General features: G+C 48.4%; 1 protein-coding gene across 1 annotated transcript; it reads left to right on the top strand.

Annotated features, from left to right (window-relative positions):
* The first annotated feature begins 1,501 nt into the window (after positions 1 to 1,501).
* Positions 1,502 to 11,941, top strand: PSMD6 (proteasome 26S subunit, non-ATPase 6). The gene is made up of 8 exons (XM_054034709.1): positions 1,502 to 1,670; positions 2,983 to 3,188; positions 3,955 to 4,100; positions 5,369 to 5,588; positions 5,705 to 5,813; positions 7,039 to 7,207; positions 11,430 to 11,507; positions 11,639 to 11,941. The coding sequence occupies exons 1-8, from the start codon at positions 1,526 to 1,528 to the stop codon at positions 11,733 to 11,735; spliced, it is 1,170 nt and encodes a 389-aa protein (XP_053890684.1). The 5' UTR covers positions 1,502 to 1,525; the 3' UTR covers positions 11,736 to 11,941.
* Positions 11,942 to 22,435: the final 10,494 nt, after the last annotated feature.

Genomic DNA, 22,435 nt, shown 5'->3' with positions numbered 1-22,435 from the left:
TATGGGGGTGTCGGTGTCGGGGGGTGTCGGGAGGCGATGTGGGGGTGTCGGTGTCGGGAGGCGATGTGGGGGTGTCGGTGTCGGGGGGCGATATGGGGGTGTCGGGAGGCGATGTGGGGGTGTCGGTGTCGGGGGGCGATGTGGGGGTGTCGGGGGGCGATGTGGGGGTGTCGGTGTCGGGAGGCGATGTGGGGGTGTCGGGGGGCGATATGGGGGTGTCGGTGTCGGGGGGTGTCGGGAGGCGATGTGGGGGTGTCGGTGTCGGGGGGTGAGGCGGGTGTCGATGTCCGATATGGGGGTGTCGGTGTCGGGGGGTGTCGGGAGGCGATGTGGGGGTGTCGGTGTCGGGGGGCGATGTGGGGGTGTCGGTGTCCGATATGGGGTGAGGCGGGTGTCGATGTCCGATATGGGGGTGTCGGTGTCGGGGGGTGTCGGGAGGCGATGTGGGGGTGTCGGTGTCAGGGGGGGTGAGGCGGGTGTCGATGTCCGATATCGGGGTGTCGGTGTCGGGGGGTGTCCGGAGGCGATGTGGGGGTGTCGGTGTCAGGGGGGGTGAGGCGGGTGTCGATGTCCGATATCGGGGTGTCGGTGTCGGGGGGTGTCGGGAGGCGATATCGGGGTGTCGGTGTCGGGGGGCGATATGGGGGTGTCGGGGGGTGTCGGGAGGCGATATGGGGGTGTCGGTGTCGGGGGGCGATGTGGGGGTGTCGGTGTCCGATATCGGGGTGTCGGTGTCGGGGGGCGATATGGGGGTGTCGGTGTTGGGGGGTGTCAGGAGGCGATGTGGGGGTGTCGGTGTCGGGGTGTGTCAGTCAGGCGATATGGGGGTGTCAGGAGGCGATGTGGGGGTGTCGGTGTCGGGGGGTGAGGCGGGTGTCGATGTCCGATATCGGGGTGTCGGTGTCGGGGGGCGATATGGGGGTGTCGGGAGGCGATGTGGGGGTGTCGGTGTCGGGGGGCGATATGGGGGTGTCGGGAGGCGATGTGGGGGTGTCGGTGTCGGGGGGCGATGTGGGGGTGTCGGGGGGCGATGTGGGGGTGTCGGTGTCGGGGGGCGATGTGGGGGTGTCGGGGGGCGATATGGGGGTGTCGGTGTCGGGGGGCGATATGGGGGTGTCGGGAGGCGATGTGGGGGTGTCGGTGTCGGGGGGCGATGTGGGGGTGTCGGGGGGCGATGTGGGGGTGTCGGTGTCGGGGGGCGATATGGGGGTGTCGGTGTCGGGGGGCGATATGGGGGTGTCGGGAGGCGATGTGGGGGTGTCGGTGTCGGGGGGCGATATGGGGGTGTCGGGAGGCGATGTGGGGGTGTCGGTGTCGGGGGTCTCTAGGGCGTTGCGGGGGAGCCGGGGCGCGGCCGGGGTCCCTGGGGCCGGGAGGCCGCTCCCCCGGGCCGGCAGGGGGCGCTGCGAGGCGGGGGCGGAGCCGGGACCGGGCCCGGGCGGGCGGAAGCGGCCGCCGCCGGTTTCCGTCTCTCGGCGGCTGAGTCACTGGCCGCGCCGCTGCCCGCCCGCCGCCCGGCCCCGCCATGCCGCTGGAGAACCTGGAGGAGGAGGGGCTGCCCAAGAACCCCGACCTGCGCATCGCCCAGCTCCGCTTCCTCCTCAGCCTGCGGCCGCAGCGCCCCGACCCCGCCGTGCGCGAGGAGCTCATGGCGGCCGTGCGGCGCCACAGTGAGTGCGGGCGGGACCGGGACCGGGACCGGGACCGGGACCCTCCCCTCCCCCACCCGCCCCGGCCCCCGGTCCTCCCCCTCCCCTCCCCCACCCGCCCCGGCCCCCGGTCCTCCCCCTCCCACTCCCCTCCCCCACCCGCCCCGGCCCCCGGTCCTCCCCCTCCCACTCCCCTCCCCCACCCGCCCCGGCCCCCGGTCCTCCCCCTCCCACTCCCCTCCCCCACCCGCCCCGGCCCCCGGTCCTCCCCCTCCCACTCCCCTCCCCCACCCGCCCCGGCCCCCGGTCCTCCCCCTCCCACTCCCCTCCCCCACCCGCCCCGGCCCCCGGTCCTCCCCCTCCCACTCTCGCCCCGGTTCCCTCCTCCCCCCCCCCCTCCCGTCCACTCCCCCATCCCATTCTCTCCCCTCTCGATCCCCTCCCCCACTTCATTTCCCCCCACCAGGCCTTAATCCCCTCCCCCACTTCAGCCCCCGTTCCCTCACGGGTCCCCTCCCCCACTCCATCCCCCCCCCCACACCAGCCCCTAGCCCTCTCCCCCCACATCCTCCTCCCCTCTTCTGCCACATCCCCTAGCACCAGCCTACAGTCCCCATCCCCCACTCTCCTCCCAGTTCCCAACCCCTCCCTCCCCAAACTTCCCACTGCCACTCCCCTTCCTGCCCCCTCCACATCCCCCCAACCTCAGACCCCATTCCCTCCCCCGCTGAGCGGGTGCAGCCTGGGGCTTCTCTCCTTCCCCCCGGTAACAAGCTGTGGGGCCGCAGCATGCCCTGCCAGCACTCATAGGGGTGGGGGGAGAGGAGAGGGAAGTCTGTCCATAGGGACTGATCCTTTGGGGTCAGTGTTCACAGCATCGCCTTATTCTGTAGGGTGTGGGTGCATCTCAGTCTCTGGGCCCCATGGTCTCTACTGCTGAAGAGAAATGGCTGTCATTTAACTTGCAGTAGCACCTAGCCGTGCCGGTCCAGCTTCAGGGTCCAGGTGTGCTCTGTGCTACATAAGCAAGTAAAGGAAACAGCCCCTGTGCCACACTAGTAGCATGGCAAGAGTCAACAGGTGAATGACATAGTGAAAGAGCAGGTTGGGGACTAGGGAAGCAAATTAGTTGTGCATAAAAGGCAGGAGACTGTCAAACAGGAAGAGAACCTGAAACACAATCTTCAATGCATAGTGTCTAAATGCAGCTCCTGATAACTAATCTGGTTATATCCCTCCCTCAATGGGAGTTTTCCTTTAGCACTTCACACTATTGATATGTGATCCTGCAGCAATGTTTATGACAGCAAGAACTACCCCAATTCTCTTTCAGATATGGCCCCATACTATGAAGCACTCTGCAAGCCGCTTGACTGGCAGATGGACATGGAGCTGTTGAATAAGATGAAAAAGGCGAATGAGGAAGAGTTGAAACGTCTCGACAATGAACTGGAAGATGCTGAAAAGATCTTGGGGGAGAGTGAAATCCGTGATGCAATGATGGCCAAAGCTGAGTACTTGTGCCGAATTGGGGACAAGGTGAGTTAAAGGCCCAGGTTCCTTGGGCTGCTGTCATTAAAATCATTCTTCGTCTTTCAAACCAGGCAAATTCCTATGCGTTCCATCCAGTTAGAGGAGGGCCACTGACTCAGGATCTGGAGAAAATAGAACCACACCTGGGTGGGGTGAATGGTGAGATCTAAGCAGTGCAGCAAGAGAAAGGAAAGGGATGTAAAACTGGGAAGTGAAAGGCAAATTAAGAAGAGAACAAATAAAAGTTTGCCATTTAAAACTTTTCAAAACGTTTTGTAGACTGTATTTTCTACCTACCTAGTGTTTTGTTTTTAAGCTGTTACATCATAATTGCATATGCAGTGTGAGCTAGTTACTGTACTCATATAATCATTGGGGACTCTGTTAAGGTATTTTGGGAGTAACTTTTGGAACTTCAGATTTAAACTTTGACAAGTTGTGAATGTTAATCTCCTTTTTTGAAGAAGGTTGGTATTTTAATTATTTAGGATAGACATTTGTACAGTTCTGTTGTGGATGATACACCTTGATCAGAGCATGCTAACTTAGTTTAAACTGGCTTTCTAAGATGGCTGCCAGCTTTTTTAAGAGCCAAGACACATTTCACTTGCCTGTGGTTTTTTTGCCCCCACAGTACTGTTAAAATGTCCTTCAGCAAAATAAATCTGTACACTACCCTGGTAACACCCAAGGCAGCTTCTCTTGATAAGACATTTTAGTGGAGTGCCAGTTCCTTTTTATGTTCTAATATTAGAAAATATTGTCTTGTTAGGAAGGAGCTCTGACTGCTTTTCGTAAGACGTATGACAAAACGGTGGCACTGGGACATCGTCTGGATATTGTGTTCTACCTTCTAAGAATTGGTTTGTTTTACATGGATAATGACCTCATCACACGGAATATTGAAAAGGCAAAAAGGTACCATTGTTAGATTTGTGGCAAATACCACCTTTTGAAGTAAAGCATCATTGGTTGCAATGTCTAACAAAACATTAGTTTTGAAGATAGCTGTAGAACTGCCTGATTGCTAGTGAATAGGTTTGGCTTATTTGTTAATAATTTAAAAAAATTAGTACTTATTCTCATTATAAATGCACGGTGCACTTTGCAATCTGAAAAATCTGAGTTCCTGCCACATGGAGCTTATTATTAAAATAAAGTGACATTTGTATTCTCATTATTTACTAATTTTCAGTTAAATCTAGTTGTTATACATTATGGTCCTGGATAAAGTGATGAAAGACACAAACGATTATAACCAGGGCTTGAAAAACTTACCAGATACTCACTAGCCAGAGGACTAAACCTACTAGCTAGAGTTAGATATGAAAGATGAGTGGATGCTACATCAGTTAGTCATGGGACAATCCCATAGGAGAAATGCTGATGCCCTTACAATCTCCAGCTGCTGGGAGTGGGGAGGTGGAGGTGTTGGGATTTCTGTGAGGCTGCTTGTTGGCCTTGGACACTACCCGGGGCTTAATCTTTTGTGTCTGCTCCTGACTAGCCTGTGTTTGATGAGTTTGAATTTCCAAACTTCTTCCTGCCTGTAGCTGCTAGAAGGGAGAGGAACTTTTTCCCCCTTAACATCGTGGAGCTTTCAGGCTGCTGTAATGAGCTGGTCTCCACTACTGGTTCCCGATCATGTTGGCTGTTGCAATGAGAGATTTTTGACTTCACTTTTCCCTCAGTCACTATTTTTTGTGTTCTCCCAGAATGGCTCCTGGACCTGCCTCTGCTGCTGTTTGTGGCTACAGCAGCATTACATGGCTCTTGAAAGTTTCACTGCTGCCCATAGGTTTTGGGGTTTTTTTTCCTCACTTTTTTTTTTTTTTAAATGATTTTAGTCTACTACTGGTGGTCAAAGCTGTGAGCAACAGAGGCATTGGAGGTGTGTGCCTGCAGACTCAAGATCACAGTACTGCATAGGTTCACATTTGGAAGATTAGCATCACAACTAAATAGGCTAGAAACTTTTTAATTTTTTAAAATGTAGCTTGAATTCTGGCCTCACCGAGGAAAGCGTCCCATTTACCACCGACAAGCGCATTTTTGAAGCCCTAATTGTTACGATATAGTGTACTTCATAACTAAGATTTCCTTATGCACTCTAATCTTGTTAAATGTACTGCACTTATTATTTCAGATAACGAAAACAAGTAAATATATATCTTATTTGTTTTAAGTCTAATAGAGGAAGGAGGAGACTGGGACAGGAGAAATCGTCTAAAAGTCTACCAAGGGCTTTACTGCGTAGCTATTCGAGATTTCAAACAAGCAGCAGAACTCTTTCTTGATACAGTTTCAACATTTACATCCTATGAACTTATGGATTACAAAACATTTGTAACATATACTGTCTACGTCAGTATGATTGCATTAGACAGACCTGACCTTAGAGAGAAGGCAAGTAAAGCAAATGACTGCACTGATTCAAGCTGATCAAATTATTCTTAATTTTTTTTCTCTCTCGCTCTGATACTAGTATATGAAATTTCTAAATGTTGTTTGATTGCTTTCAGGTTATTAAAGGGGCAGAGATTCTGGAAGTGTTGCATAGTTTACCAACTGTACGACAGTATCTCTTTTCACTCTATGAATGTCGTTATTCAGTCTTCTTCCAGTCATTAGGTAAGGATATTTCATACACCAGTATCTTTCCCCTGTGTTTCTCATTAGGTCCTGTGAGCAGCTTGCTGCAAATCAGAGCTGAGTTTTGTAGAATTGCTTAGGAGATGGGCTGTAGGTATAGTTAGTATTGTCAAACCCCTGACAGTTAAAATCATCCATTTACTTTAGGTGAATCATTCCTAAATACCACTCTCCCTTGGCAGCACAGTGAGGGAGATAAGCTGCTCTTGCATGGATTTATGGCTCTCTAAAATGTTTTTCTTATAAAATGAGCATTCTGAAAGATGGCATCTGGTTGGATGAGGGAAGGTTCTTACAGGGTGCCATCAAAGAGCCAATTTGCTATCTTTGGTCCTAATTCTGTGGTCAGACCCATAGGCTGTATGGAAATACAAGATTCCTGGTTGTGGAATTGGGATGCTAGTAGTACTTAACTCCATTAAAATGGGAATTCTGAAAGGCTTCCTTTAAAAGAGAATATAGTTTTTTATAAAGTTAAAACACTGGATGCATCAGGAAGCCAAAGGAGTTTAAATTCTGTAGGTCAATTTTTAAAATCTGAACTTTCAGGTTTGAATTACAAAGGGGAGATTTCATAGCCGCTGGCTATTTAGGGCTGTTTTGAACTGGTTTCTATGGGAACAGTGCAGAAACGAGGAAAGAAAACAGTTTTAAAATCCATTCTTTATCATTGCCACTGTTCTGTCAGTTTTTATGCTTCTGGTTTCTGCTCCAGTTTCCATGAAAATGGGTTCTAGGGTAGCAAAAATAAGACTTTTTTTAAAAAGTCTTCCCCTTTACTTTGGGGAAGACTGGCTCTGAATGGCTGCCCTGCAACCAAAAGCAGAGGGCAGAAAATCTCAGCTGCTGTTGAGAACTGCAAGTGCCAGTCTGATAAAAACCAAGAGCTCCTGAAGAGTCTGTAGTTTCTTAAAGCCAATTTAAGACCCTCTCAATAGAAAACTAGTCTTACCCTCAACTATTCTATTCTTAAAAACAAGTTTTGATAAAGCAAACATAAACCAAGTACTATCAAAGATGTGAGTATCTACTTTGATTGTGCCTTTGTATCTCAATGCACACATACGGGACACAGGGATCCAGTACAGTCACATACCATATCATGTTGCTTATTGAACTTCGTTATGTGTTGGGTTTTTTTGTATAAGCAGGAACAGATTAACTCAGAGATTATAGACTGTATTTGTGATTTTTATCTTTTCAGCTATTGTAGAGCAAGAGATGAAAAAAGATTGGCTGTTTGCTCCTCACTATCGTTATTATGTACGGGAAATGAGAATCCATGCGTACAGCCAACTCCTAGAATCCTACCGGTCACTGACACTAGGGTACATGGCAGAAGCTTTTGGAGTCGGTGTAGAATTCATAGATCAGTAAGTTAAAAGTAACTTTTGTAAGTTAGAGACTTTAGTCATCATTTATAAAGTAATGAGTTTACAATGATCCTGCTACAAATATACAGACGATACCAAATAGAGAGAAGAGGTATTTACTTAGACCATCCACAAACCAAGTTATCTGCAAGATTAGTTTTTACTAGTCTCATGTTTAAGTGTAGAAATCAGTTTAACTTTAGTCTGTTTAAAAAAAATTCATTGTCCAATATTTCTTTTTCTCTCCGCTTAAGAAATTTATATTTAGTTTTTACACATGAAGCATCATGAGATAATATTTTCTTAAGGTATCTTCTTATCTTTAAATGATAAGATCAAGGGCTATCTGGATGACTACAATTGAATGTAGGGAACAAGGCTATAACACAGTTAAAAGTTATGATGTAGATGAGACTTCATCATGTTCTTTAAATTTTGACTGTCCATGTTCCAGTTTTGGGACATTAAGTTCCATCTTCACTACAAGTTTTAACTGGATCGCCTGACTCACCTATCATGGCTGTGTCGATTGGACCTGATATTTGTGGTTTAAATCAGGTAAAGTGTAGGCAGCTGTTGTGCAAGCTTTCCAAAAATCACACCTCAACCTGCACTTGTTTGGTCTCACCTTAGAACTGGAACTACAATTTGTTTTCACTGTGACCTAAATTGGGATTTGAAGCTAAATCTAGGGTGAAAGATTAGTGGCTTTACCTCTGATACCTATAACAGGCAGCTTGTGTTTGAATACCTCTAGAGCAGTGTTTCCCAAACTTGGGACGCCACTTGTGTAGGGAAAGCCCCTGGTGGGCCGGGCCGGTTTGTTTACCTGTCCCGTCCGCAGGTCCGGCCGCTCGCGGCTCCCAGTGGCCGCGGTTCGCTGCTCCAGGCCAATGGGAGCTGCTGAAGCGGTGGCCTGCGGGCCCAGGGACGTACTGGGAAACACTGCTCTAGAGGAACAACTTGCTTCTGTCTATAAGTATTTTTTTTAAATATTCCCAATTAAGAAAAAATAGGAAGCTGAGTCCTGACTGAAATGTACATAAATAAATTAGTAAAGCAAAAAATGAACATTTGAAAGGAAACTGAATATAATCATATTAATGAGATTAGCACTTAAGTTATACCAGTTTCTATTAATAGTGAGAGTAGATAGTTATTAATGATTGTAACTAACCTGGTTTACTATAGGCACTTATCCATGTTGTCATGCTCTACTATGGGAATATGGGTTTGTTTATTTTCATTGTCACTTCTTTCCTAGCCACAAACAGTTCTGTGGAAACAGACCACCAGGAAGAGTTTAACCCAGGGGTCGGCAACCTACGGCACGCGAGCCGATTTTGAGTGGCATGCTGCCTGCCCAGTGAGAGGAGGAGGAGGAGGAGGAGGGGGGAAGGGGAGAAGCTTGGCTATGGCAGGACCAAGCTTCTGCCTCCTGCCCCGGCAGGGGAGAGCAGGGGGGGTGGGAGGGGGTTCCCGGCCCGCCGCCCCACACAGCCCCCCTGCCCACCGCTCTCCCCTGTGGGGGCAGGAGACAGAAGCTTGGTCCTGCCGCAGCCAAGCTTCCCCCCCCCACCCCCCGCTTCTTCCCACAGCTTGGTGCATTCCAGTCCCTCCTCCTCCCTGCTGGCGATGGCCCTTGCAGGGGGAGGGGGAGCGGAGCAGAGCCGAGCCGAGCGGCAGCGTGCTCGCTGCTCCGTAGAGGAGGCAGAGAGAGGTAGGGATGGGCCTGGGGGAAGGGGGTGGAACAGGGCATATCCCTCCCAGCCTCCTGCTATGAGCTGCTCAGGGCAGGGAGCTGTGAGCACCCCCACGAGCCGAGCACCCCAGCCCTCTGCCCTGCACCGCCACACACACACACCCCGCCCTCTGTCCTGCACCCCCCCAGCCCTCTGCTCTGAACCTCCCCACACCCAACCTTCTGCCCTGCACCTCCACCCCCCCCAGCCCTCTGCCTGACCTCCCCCCAACACCCAGCCTCTGCCCTGCACCCCCACATTCCCCCAGCCCTCTGCCCTGCACCTCCACACACACACACTGCCCTCTGCCCTGAACCCCCCATACCTCCCCAGCCCTCTGCCCTGACCTCCCCCCAACACCCAGCCTTCTGCCCTGCACCTCCACCCCCCCCAGCCCTCTGCCTGACCTCCCCCCAATACCCAGCCTTCTGCCCTGCACCTCCACACACACCCCGCCCTCTGCCCTGAACCCCCCATACCTCCCCAGCCCTCTGCCCTGCACTCCCCCCAACACCCAGCCTTCTTCCCTGCACTTCCACACACACCCCAACCCTCTGCCCTGACCTCCCCACAACACCAGCCTTCTGCCCTGCACCTCCACACCCCCCCGCCCTCTGCCCTGAACCCCTCCCACACACACCCCAGCCCTCTGCCCTGACCTCGAGTCCCCCCCCAACGCCCAGCCTTCTGCCCTGTACCTCCACACACACCCCAGCCCTCTGCCCTGACCTTGAGTCGCCCCGCTCAGCCCACTGCAGGCCTAGGTGACCGGAACCCCAGGCTGGCGGTGTAAGATCAGCATTTTAATTTAATTTTAAATGAAGCTTCTTAAACATTTTGAAAACCTTGTTTACTTTACATACAACAATAGTTTAGTTATATATTATAGACTTCTAGAGAGAGATCTTCTAAAAAACGTTAACATGTATTACTGGCACGCAAAACCTTAAATTAAAGAGAATAAATGAAGACTCGGCACCCCACTTCTGAAAGGTTGACGACCCCTTGTTTAACCAATCCTTATCAATTCACGGGCACTTGTTCAGCACCAGCATTATTTTTTCCTTAGTATCCACACTTTGATCCATAATAAACCACTCTAGTTGGTTTTATTGCGATATGGCCTCATAAGAATTAGTTGGACCAGGAAACAAAATTAACGCGAGCAGCAATTTATTAAGCAAACAATCTAACATGCAGGGCTATTAGGAAATGGCAAACAATTTTGTACTGTTTCTCTTAGAAAAACATATAAAATTGTTGACAGGTTGTGTTAAATCCCCTATTTTCAATGCCAGGCAGTCAGACAGGTTTTCCACTTATTGTCCAATTTTTGACACCTCCATACCATCAGTCTCTTCTGCTGTTTGTTCACATGCTAATGGACTATTTACTGGAAGGATTCAGGGTTTAACCACATGATCTTAGGAAATGGTGGCGAGCAAGTCACGAACTGCTCTCTGCTTTCCTCTACATTAGAAATGTTAATGGTTTTTAATAACTTGTGGGGGGGAACTTTAGGCAAGGGACTAGGGTGGGTAAAAATGTGTAGTAAGGGCTGAAACATGAGAAGTAGGCTGTACAGTTGAATTTTTCAGAGGTATAGGAGGGCAGTGGCAACTGGGAAGAGGACTGTCTAATCAGAGTAATTTGAGCACAGGTGCTACTGCCCATCACTGAGGATAGTTCATTTAACACTGCTGGTGGGATAAAGATACAGAATCAGAACAGTTGTGCAGAAGGAGGAAATGGGTGTGCTCAGAGCTGGTAAGGAGACTGTTGGCTCCTCCAACTGGCCCAGAACGGCAGGAGATGATAGGTGTGGCAAGAGGTTAAGGGAGATGTACATGGATTTTGGATTGAATGGGCTGGACATGGTTTGTAGTAGGAGAAATATAAATGGTGGGGTAACCATGTTTGATTGTGGCCTTCTGACAACTTACTTCAACCTCCAGAATTGAAAGGTGGCTTTCCACAAAGCATAAAATGCATCATTCTGCACTTGGTGACAAGACAAAACTCCCCTTGGCTTCAGTAGGAGCCTGGGCTGATTAGGGAGTTCTAAATAGAGGGTCCTTACCCAGATTCAGAGTATAAGGGTACTCTTGTTAGCTTTTAGGAAGCAATGACACCGCTATTTAATGTAATAGCATCTAATTTTGTAGTTGCCCTGCCTTGGAGCCATTCCACTAATGTCATTGTAGACAGTGTCAAATGCTCAGGAGCTGTTCAAAAGAAGTGTACACAATACACCACCACCTCCTAACGTCCAAACAAATGAGGTGCAGCTTAAAAGAAGAAAAGGAAGGAGATGAGCAAAGGTGGAACCTGAAAGGCCCTTCTAAAAATAGCTGTGGGGGAAAATGAACTTCAAAGCATTTTTTTAAAAGTGGGGTGGGAGGAAAACAAGACACTTTGTGGGAGCCTGCAACTCTTTTGTGCAACATCTATATATTTAACATACTTTTTTTTTTAATTAGGGAGCTTTCAAGATTTATTGCAGCTGGGCGACTGCATTGCAAAATAGACAAAGTAAACGAGATAGTCGAAACTAACAGGTACAGTATCTATAATCTGGTTTATAGGCTGTATATTCTAATCACAGTTACTAAATTGACAGTGTTGTTGAAAAGCTTGTCATGGTTTAATGTGACTTCTCACTATAAAACCCTTTCTTCCTAATTTGTAGGCCCGATAGCAAGAACTGGCAGTACCAAGAAACCATCAAGAAAGGAGATTTGCTGCTAAATAGAGTTCAGAAACTTTCCAGAGTAATCAATATGTAACGCTTTTTAAAAAATAACGGAATGCAAAATGTAGATGTTTAAGGCCATTTTGGAAGTAATGTGTACTGTATGAGTTGATATGCGGTAGCTAAGAAAATTATAAGTGAGAAGTAGGGTTTTTACAGTCTGCTTCATTATGTAAACAACTGAACTGTATAAATGTTAGTCATGGTTTCAGATCCCAGTTCATTAAATATATAATACAGTGGGATGTAATGTGCTATGTTCATATACAATGTTCAGTATTATGTTTAGAAAGCAGGGCTAATATTTGAGAGAGAGATAAAAGAACTAGTGACAGTCCCAGAATTACTCATGGGACTTGTTCATTTGTGCCTAAGAAAACTAGATATTTAACAGTAGAAGGAAATATTTACATTATAGTAGTACCCAAAGGCTTCTGTAGTGTTTGGGGCCCCATGGTAGTGGGCACTATACAGAGAGATTCCCTCTCCTAAAGGGATTACAGTCTAAAGACACTGACAGACAAAGAGTAGAAAGTATACAGCAGCACACACCCTAACCAATATGGTACAGAATGTGCATAGCTTTGTTAGCTGCATAGATTGCACCTTTAATTGATTAAAGTAACATTGCCCTGAAAAAGGTATATTTGTTAGCTGCCTACTAATGCTATATGTGGCAAAGAACATTGATCGGTTACATTATCTGAGCATTACGGTCGGGGTTAGATTTCCAAGTTTCAGAATGATGGTATGAAACAGTGGGAGACACTAATGCCATTTGATGCATCAATCAGCAGTAGAAATCACACGCTGTAGATAGCCCTGGGCAGCTGTGGAGAAAGAGAGAAAATTTTACTCTGGTTCAGGCGTCGTCCCAGCGACACACAGTTCTGTCTTTAACAAGAGCCTGCAGCAACTGCTTCCGCCATCCTTGCGTGAGGTGGATGGCTCAGAGCTTTCTCTAAAAAAGAGAGCTCTCAAGTGCAGTGATATTAGCTGAAATTCGATTCAAAGTGCTTGGGAGCTACACCTTTGTACCTTGCGTTCATTGCTGGTCTGATATCTACTAGGGAAGATGCTCACCCGTGTGCTGATGGGTGTCAAAACCCTTATCTGGGATGTATGGAAGGGAGCGCAGGTGAATGGAGGATAGAGGACCATAATTACACTCTATCTCCACGTGCCATGGGGGACTCTGGGCATCTCCCTATGTCTGAGTAACTACCACTTTGCTGGCCTGGGGAGGTTAGCACCCTTAGCCACAAGCTCTGCAGGTGAGGAGTTACTTTATATCATGATGCTGTAGATCACTCTTCACTGGATTGTTCTGGAATTCATGCTCTAGGAAGTTGGGTCATCCCCATCCCCTCCCCCAAATACCTGAATTTGTAATCAGCTGGTTGGGAAAGACGAGGTGGCCAGCTCACCCATAACTTTTTCTAAGCAATACTAGTGTGGGTAGTGTTAAAAAATGAAAAATGTTTCACACACATTCCCTGTTAAAAAAAAATCCTGATTTTCATGAATTTGCCTCGCGTGGTCTGAATAATGGAGGAGAGTGTTGAGAGTTCGTTGCTGTGGCGTCAGCTCAAGCAGTGAATTACGTGTTGGGACAGTGGTAGGTGCTCTCACAATAACTGCAGTGTTTACAGTGCTAGAGTTTTAATTTGAATCCAAATTCTCTTTTCATTGTATTAGCAAACCTTCCTTGAATACAGTATTTCGCTCACAGATTGTTTTCATTGCTGTGAACAGCTGGTTGCTTCTTTTCCTAACCTGCACTTGTTGTATATTAGATGAAGAGTAGCACGCGGGTAGTGATACACGTCAGGTTAGTTCTGGCTGGCCAGGAGCAATCTTTTTGCCTTTCATTCACTCCTGGCCAGACCACACGGCAGATGGCAGGAGCCAGAGCCTCAAGTAATGGGATTTTGAAGGTTGGTGGTGAGACTCTTTAATCTGTAACCTGCAAAAGTTCTATTAATTTCCCCTGCTCAACAGTTCTACTTGAACAGGCCTTAAATAACCAATAGTGCTTTGATATGACTGTTTCTCTAAACCCCATGATGCCATGAGGAGGCTCCTCTCCAAAGGAAGAGAGAAATCACTGCCCTTTTTTACACAGCTCTTGTAAATAGAACCTGCCAACGTGAATCCTTTTAAGACCATTCAAGCTAAGTCAACAGGAACATCATTCCAAAAGCTGTTTTCAGGGACTAATTAAATGGGGCACAAGTGCCATGGCTTCATTTTTTCCTCCTTGTAGGGCTAGCCTGCATTTTGTCACAGAATTAAACTTTCACTAAAATTTTAACTTGGCTTTTCTATTTTCACATACATATTTCAACCCTACAGTGAAGAGAACAGACACCCTCAAAGTATGGATATGGAGTTACAGTATAAGACCTTGCAGATATTTTAACTCAGTTAAGAACAAGGGAAAAAACTAAAACATCATCCTCAGTACACCATAATGCCACCCCCCCGTTCCGTACCTAGATTCCTTGAGGAACTGCCTTTATGTTTGTGATGAAGCTGGTTGTGAAGACTTCACATCTGTGGGGTTTTTTTTTTTTTGTTCCTGCCAAAATTAAAGTGAGCAGAATGTTAGGATATTGCAAAAATAAGTTCACTCTATGAAGCAAACTTTCAGAACATACAGTTCATTTGCATGGCTGTGTGAAAAAGCACTGAGCCAATTCAGAGCATCAATAACGCACCTCCTAACCGCCAAAACTGAAGATTATTTTTAACTCTGTCTAGGATAAATTCAGTCTAGCAAGGTTAATCAAGGTGATTAGCCTTATCCCCGGACCATTAATTGCACTAAAGACAAGTATACATGGCCTCATCTTTTAATCCCTCTCCTCCCTCATTCCGCTGCTCCCTACTCCTTTCTGCACAGGAGATCATATGCTCTGGCCTACACAGCCTCTGTTGTCACTCCCTGACCTGAGTGGGGTCAAGAGCTGGCAGGAGTCAGGGGAGTTCATACCTGACTGATCTCAGGCTTTCAATGATTGCTCAGGGCTTTCAGCTGTGCTGCGGTGATCATAGTCAGGTGACGCTGAGCAGGGAGAGAAATCTTGGCCAGGTGCACTGCTCAGATGACACTGGTTGAAGGCCAGGCCTGTCTGGATTCACAGAAGACCCGAAGAAGAGCTCTGTGTAAGCTCAGAAGCTTGTCTCTTACCAATAGACACTTGTCCACCTTGCCTCTGGATTCAGAGAGAGCAGCCACGGTTTATGCCGTTTACCTGAATGAGGAATATAAAGGTGGTGTACAATTTTTTCAAATGTCAGCAAAACAGTTGGGGAAGGGGCCAGGACATTCACAGGCAGTGCACTTCCCATGGTATTTACCTATGTGTCTTGGGCATCATCACAGCGAGAGGTTCTGGGACTGCTCTAACTCATGTCGGTGTGTGGTACAAATTTAAAAACAGGCCTTCCTGCAAAGATGAAGTCCAAAGATTGCAAGAATCCCACCCCAGTCATTCCCTAAATTCTTAGTATACCTGGTGCTGGAGAAACTCCTCAGTGGTCAAGGAGTTAATAATACAAACAAGACCTTCTAGGGTCGGTCTATGCTGTGCTTAGATCCCCGTGGCTGGCTGGTGTCAGCAGACACAGGTCCATGGGGCTGTTTAATAGCAATGTAGCTGTTCAGGCTTGGGCTGAGGACCAGAGCCTGGGCTCCAGCCCAAACCCAGACGTCTACACTGCCATTGAACGGCTCAAGTCAGCTGGCACGGGCCAGCCACAGGTGTTTAACCTGGATTGCCCCGGAGGATGGGATAAGTATTCTTTTGCTTCATGCCCGTGACTTGTAGTTCTATCGTGGTTGCATGGATAACACCTTACACACTTGCTCTCATGCTTTGGTTTTAACACCCCCCCCCCTCCCCCAAGCCTCGTAATCTGCAGGCCCAGCTGCACATATTTTTCCATAACTCAATCCCACCACCACCAGTGTTGCTTTTTGAATTCTCTCCAACGCACTGACATCACGCTGGTAGTGATGTAGCCAGAACCAAATCCAGCATTCAAGGTGCAGGCTCACCAAAGGACTCAATGCTTCCTGATCCACCTCTGTCTGTGCAGCCCCTCAAAACCAAACCCAGAAACACTTACTTGGTAGAAAACTGCATGCTCGTCTCAAACACACTTTCAGTAGCCACTGGAGGCTCTTGGGGGTTCTGCTTTGCAAACGCGTGACCTGGATGTTCACTCCTGCCCTCGTTCAGTTGTATTTTCCCAGGGGGTATCCCCATTTCTCTGACCTCTAGGTCAGAGGTGGGCAAACTATGGCCCATGGGACCATCCTGCCCGGCCCCTGAGCTCCTGGCCCCGCAGGCTCGCCCTGGCCCCATCCCTGCTGTTCCTCCTGCCCCGCAGCCTCAGCTCGCCACGCCGCCAGCGCAATGCTCTGGGCAGTGGGGCTGCAGAGCCGGGCTGACCCGGTGCTCTGTGCTGCGTGGTGGCGGCGGTGGCGTGGCCCGGCTGTAGCGCCACCAGTGCTCCAGGCAGCGCGGGAAGGGGGCAGGGGAGGTCGGGGTGGTGGTCAGGAGGTGGGGGGTGTGGATAGGGGTTGGGCCAGTTGAATAGGGGCAGGGGTTCCCAGGGGGCAGTCAGGAAGGAGTGGGGGGTTGAATGGAGCGGCAGGGGGCAGTCGGGACAGGGAGAAGGGGTGGTTGGATGGGGGCAGGGGTCCCAAAGGGGCCATCAGGAATGAGAGGACGGGTTGGATGGAGGGTCGCGGGAGGTCAGGGGACAGGGGGTGTGAGGATGGGGCAGGGGGTGTGAGGAGGGGGCCGTCAGGGAACAGGGGGGGTTGGATGGGGCAGGAGTCCTGGGCCGGGGGGGGGGGGAGGGCAGATAGGAGGTGGGGGCCGGGCCAGGACCCCCTCCCCTAAGCGGCCCTCCATACAATTTATGAAACCCGCAGGCCAAAAAGTTTGCCTGCCCCTGCTCTAGGTCCTAATCTAAGGGTGTGTTTTTTTTTTTATGGGAGTGAATGGGAAAGGGAAAAAAACCTCAGATCGATGCGCCTACACAAAGCTCTCAGGCTTAGGGAACGACGAAGCCAAGACCTGGCAGAAGCTCCCTGGAGGATTGTGCGCAAGCTTCTGCAGTTAAGTGTCTTTACTTAAAAACAGAAAAGCCAATCTCCAAGTGCCTTCCGCCGCCAGGACTGAACCAGGCAGCCAGAAACCAGGGTGCTGTGGCTCTCCCCACACGCGTGAGCATACCAAGTGGGGTACTGACGGGAGTCCCTCCTGCCTGGCACTTCTACGCCCTGGGGTGCGCCCAGCCCAAGCAGGTTTGCAGCCTGCCGCAAGAAATGCTGGAAGCGGAGCCTCCGCCCGCCTGTTGGTACCTTGCTTTTCCCTTTGGGCCGAGGAAAGCCTGTCCCTTTGCACTTGGATGAAGGGACGAGGGAGGTCTTGAGTAGCTTGTCAGTAACACACACCTGCACTGTGGTTGAAATCCCTTTGTTTACCTGCTGCTCTGCTGGGCTGCCAAAGACTGTCTTGCTTCTTTCACTGACGTGCCCTGCCCCATAATGTACCATCATCCATGCACACGCTTAACATGCTCACCTTAGCTGCTTCTGCTGGGGGCCTCACACTGATCTCTGCAGGAAACCACTCGGGTGCCTTTCTCCAACCTTACACTTCACTACACGCCTGGGAATCGACACTCGATCTTTGGCTACTGTACAAAAGTCACCTGTCATTGGAGTGGGGGTCAGGAATTGGGGCACGTTCGGTACCAGGTCAGAGCTTGCGGCTTTAAAATAAGCTGGATATGCTCCAGCCTTGTTTACGCTTGAAGCTACCCAGCGTTGAGCACCATGTCAGCTCCACTTACTGTCAGAAGTGGGTCGTTTCTGGAGGGTGGACGAGCCCTTTAGCTGCAGTCCTTGAGCTAGGTTTCAATTTGCCTGCATTTGTAAGTAAAATTTCTCAAGAGCCTCTCGACAGCTAATTTGGGAAACCAGCAAACCACAAACAAATGCCATTCTTCGTCAATATGCAGCTTAGCGGTGAATCAAATATGTAATTGTAGCACTGGAGCCAAACAGCCAAGAACTTGGAACAGCATTCAGTCAAATCCGAGTCCAACTGCAGATTGGGCAATTGATGGCACGGCCACAGGTCTCTGATCAGTTGTTGTCGCAGGATGTTTGTGATAAAAAGCAGAACTGGTGGAATAATTTCCCCTGAAATGCAGCAAAGGGCTGGTTGCTCTCTTGGCCCCTGGTGCAAATAGGAGCAGCTCAGAGTGGAGGGGTAAGCGTAGTTCACAGCTGGCCCAGGGTTGGGGCTTGCCACGGCTTGGAGCCACTTTTCCACTCGCTCCCTGAGCTGTGCTGTGCACTCTCCAGCTGCAGCCCAGGAGCTGGGAGTGCCGTTTTTTCTATATATTCTGCAGAATCTGAATCCATCCTGGAGGCGGCAGAAATACACTGAGCAAGGAGGAGATGGACATCTTTAGGTTCTACCAACACTCTACCAGCCTTGATTCTCATTTAAAGGGATTCGGTATGGGAAGTGTTGTTTACCCCTTATTCTTCACACAATGCAAAGTCAACCTGTGGAACTCATTGCCAGGGGATGTTGCGAAGGCCAAAAGTATAACTGGGTTCAAAAAACAATGACGTTCATGGAGGGTAGGTCCATTAATGGCTATTAGCCCAGATGATCAGGGACGCAACCCCATGCTCTGGGTGTCCCTAAGCCTCTAACCGCCAGAAGCTGGGACGGATCACTCGATGATTCTGTTCACACTCGGAGGCATCTGGCACCAGTCACTGTCAGAAGACAGGATACTGGGCTAGATAGACCATTGGTCTGATCCAGCATGGCTGTTCTAATGCTAATTTGCTTTAAGAGCCCTGCCATTTTCAGCAGGGTAGACACTGCGAATGTTAGCTGTTGGGCCCAAACTTTTCTGCTTTACAGGCTTCTCTGCTGCTGTAAACTTGCTCAAATGCCGAGCAGGGGCAGGAGAGAAACTGCTCTTTATGGGCGTTAGGACGTCAGGTGGTGTGACTGGGCTGGGCTTACCCGTGGTGCTGCCTAGCGGTTAGGTCACTGGGTCCCAGCTCTCCTGTCTCCAGTGTCCCTGGCGAGCAGTGACTCCAGCAGTGTTGTGGTCCCTCTTATGGTAGTTAGTGACTCAGTCTTCTGGCCAGGCAACTAGTGGAGTCACCCCCTTCCGGGGTGACGATCTCAACAAGATATATACATCCACATATATCCCCATAGAAGGAAGTCTTCAGCCCACCTCTGGGCCCCGGTGGGTTGCATACCCTTGCCTCAGGACGTGCAATAGCTCTATCCCCCCCTTCTCTCCAGGAGGGTGGGAGATGGGGTCTGTGCCCCCTTCATGGTTGGTTGATAGGGAAGACTGGGCCCAATCCAAGGCTCTAGGAATAGCAGCAATACCAAGCATCCAGCAGGGCTCTGAGGCTGCCTCCCTGGGCCACTTCCTAACACTTTCCCAGTCCGGGGCCTGGCCGCAGTCTCAGAGCCAATCCAAGGGGCGGGTTCCTTAAGGATAAGCTAGTCACTCCTCAGGGACCTGGGGTAGCTGCTGCATGCAGACCCCTCCTTTCCTTCAGCCAGGGCTCCTGCTGTACCCTTACTCCAGAAATCTCAGGATAGATGTGTCCCCCTATCCCATCTGTTATTTGCCCCCCTTTCTGAGCTGTCTGGCTCTCCCTTGAACTCCTCCACCTAGACCAGCCAGGACCACTTGAGCCATGAACTGCTCCTTAACCCTAGCTATGTAACCCATCCCACGGGTTCCATCCTACATGGTCTGGGCACCTGAGCAGGCTCCTTATGGGACACCTCTTCCACTGTAGCCTACCAAGGTTCAGACAAGCAGGAGCTAAGATATACAAGAGAAACATCATCATCACACACACGCACTTCAGTACATCGTGGGAAGTGACACCATATTGGATGATGCCTGTCCTGAGTTTGATGCACTCTGCTTATGGGGAGCTTTGAGGCACCTTCTTTTCTCTCTTAAGAGCAGATGTTTAGATAGCAGCTTTTTCATAAACAATCCACCCACCAAATTCCGGGGTACGTGAGGGATGATGCCCATAATCCTACTTTTAAAAAGTAAAATAAAATGCCAAGATAACCTTCCAACTGTGAACCGAATGCTGCGGCCAGGGCTGCCTCTTGCGGAGTCTGCGGCCAGCCTGAAACAGTAGCTCAGAGCCGCAAACTCCTTTGTCTTGCGTACATCTCATGGGCCAGCCATCTCTAAAGCCCAGTGATGAAACTTCAGTGTCAACATAAACTATTGTCTTGCTGGTGATCTTAGCATATAGAAGGGAGTGGAGCCCATGGGGAGGTGACAACTGGAAATACCTACAGGAAAGGAAACGCAGAGGGAAGAAGAGAGGAGAAACTCAGACAGGGAAAAAGGGGAGAAGCAGAAAGGAGACTGGGGAAGGAAGAGACACAAAGGTAGAGGTGGGTACTAAAGAAGTGCGTATTTTCTGAGTGCTACTGAGTGGGACTCAAAGGCAATAATAAATAATGGTAACGACACAAAGACTAAATTTTACACTTGACCTTGACAAACATCCTGTTGACCCTAAGGGGAGATACACTGTGGCCTGAGGGGAGCTTGAAGTCTTAATTGTATAAACCACAGATCATCGCTTAAAATAGAACGTGGACCTTCCCAAATGAATGCCCCGCCCCTGGTCGATTCGTGCCATTGGTTCGAGCTTAGCACGCTAGCTAACATTTGCTTTTTGTAAGCAAGCGATTTGTAAGTTAGAAGGAATCTGAAACGACAGACGCCAACAATGAGTTCCAAAGAATGTCATCGGAAACCGTTAACTCCTCAACTACTAGATGGATGAACTGGTGACTTGCCAGAAAATAAAATCTTTACCTCAGAAGTGGCGTAATTTTGGTTATAAAGAGCTGTTTTGTGTCTAACAGAGGGTTATAAATCCCACTTTACCTGAGCAACTCAATGCATCCTTTGCCCTAAGAGTCACTACTGAAGCCTACATAATAAACTGAGAAGAAAACATTAAAAACAAAACAAAATGGAAACACTCCTTCCCACGCACAAACCCACAACTTGTGTGTCAGATACTCCTTTTAAAAGAAAAGTTGGGGGGGAAAAAATCTTCCCTTTGTGATAAAAATGACAGACACAATTACTGCTATTTAATGCAACCATGGAGCATCACATTACTAATGAGACTTTGATCAAAACTTATGCCCCCGTCCTGCAAACTGACCCATGTGGGTGGACCAGCCCCATAGGTCTCCATCTGAGTCCATCCACTGATCAGCTTGCAGGCTCAGGGCTTTAGATATTGAGTGGGATACAGAACTGCTCACTCAGGCAAATTCTCATCACCATCAATGGGAGATTTGCCTGAATAAGGAGTGCCAGATCCTATTTCGGAGGCCATTTCTATTGATTAATGTTCTAGGAATACGTATGTTGATAAAATCAGAGTTCTGTCACACAATATTCCATGCCTGAAATGAAGCAATGAATTATATTTTGGTAACCCTATGCCCTGGTATCTTTCTGTATTTTTTCACTGCAGAAACGTATTTTTAAAATAAAGAAATATTGTTCACCACACTGCATTTCGTATTTCAAAACAGAAATATTAAAAAGCTTCTTCCAATTATTCTGCTTACACTCCATAAAACAAGTTTCAGAGTAACAGCCGTGTTAGTCTGTATCCGCAAAAAGAAGAACAGGAGTACTTGTGGCACCTTAGAGACTAACAAATTTAGAGACTAAATTTGTTAGTCTCTAAGGTGCCACAAGTACTCCTGTTCTTCTTTTTCCATAAAACAAGAATCTTAAATAATCAAACTTTCTGTAAACAGGGCAAAGTACTTAGACACTTCTCAAGAATATGCCAAAGTAAACAAGGTTGTACGTTTGAAAGGATCGGATGCTACCAGCCTCACGTACACGGGGGTAAGGGCTGGCAGAATCTGACCCAAAGTAATTCTCTGAAATTAGTTCACTGAGGCACCAATATGGATGTCTACCTTCAATGCTAAATTGTACAATGAAGCAGAAACATTTAATGTATTTCATGCAACCAACCTCATTTATTGAAAAAGCCTAATTTTATTGCCTTGTTTAGTAACATCTGTTTGTGTAATTTTTTTCATGAAGCAAAGCACAACTTTTTCTTATAAATAGTATAAATTATTTTATTTACAGAAACTTGTTACAAAACAAATAGACTATATCTTTATTTTTCTTTTAAATATCCAAAGTAATTTTTCTATCCCATGACATTTGTTCATGTACTATACAGCAGCCACCACAACGTTCAGCTGATCAGATGCTCTTGATTATGTATACAAATTATCAAACTATTCACACATTTTACACAGGAGATTGCTTTTTAGAACCAGGCTCAACACTGAGCAGGATACTTTCGAGGCCTACATTCACATTGACATTATGTAGTGCTCAGTTTTAAATTCTCTTTCAAACGTAAAATATTTTGCACAAAATGTAAAAATGATTTTCTGCTCAACAGTGAAAAGTTAAGAATTTTTCAAGCCCGATTCCCTCCCCCAGGACAGAATGAGTGAGAGACAACAGAGATTCCTTGGCAAGAGAACTCTTAGAGGAAGACAACTGCCGTAGAAATGACATTTGGAAATCACACATTTTTTTAAATTGTTTTAAGAGGTACTTATC

This window comes from Malaclemys terrapin, chromosome 7, assembly GCF_027887155.1.
Source record: "Malaclemys terrapin pileata isolate rMalTer1 chromosome 7, rMalTer1.hap1, whole genome shotgun sequence".
Classification (NCBI taxonomy): Eukaryota; Metazoa; Chordata; order Testudines; family Emydidae; genus Malaclemys; species Malaclemys terrapin.
This window is presented reverse-complemented; position numbering and strand designations above follow the sequence as displayed.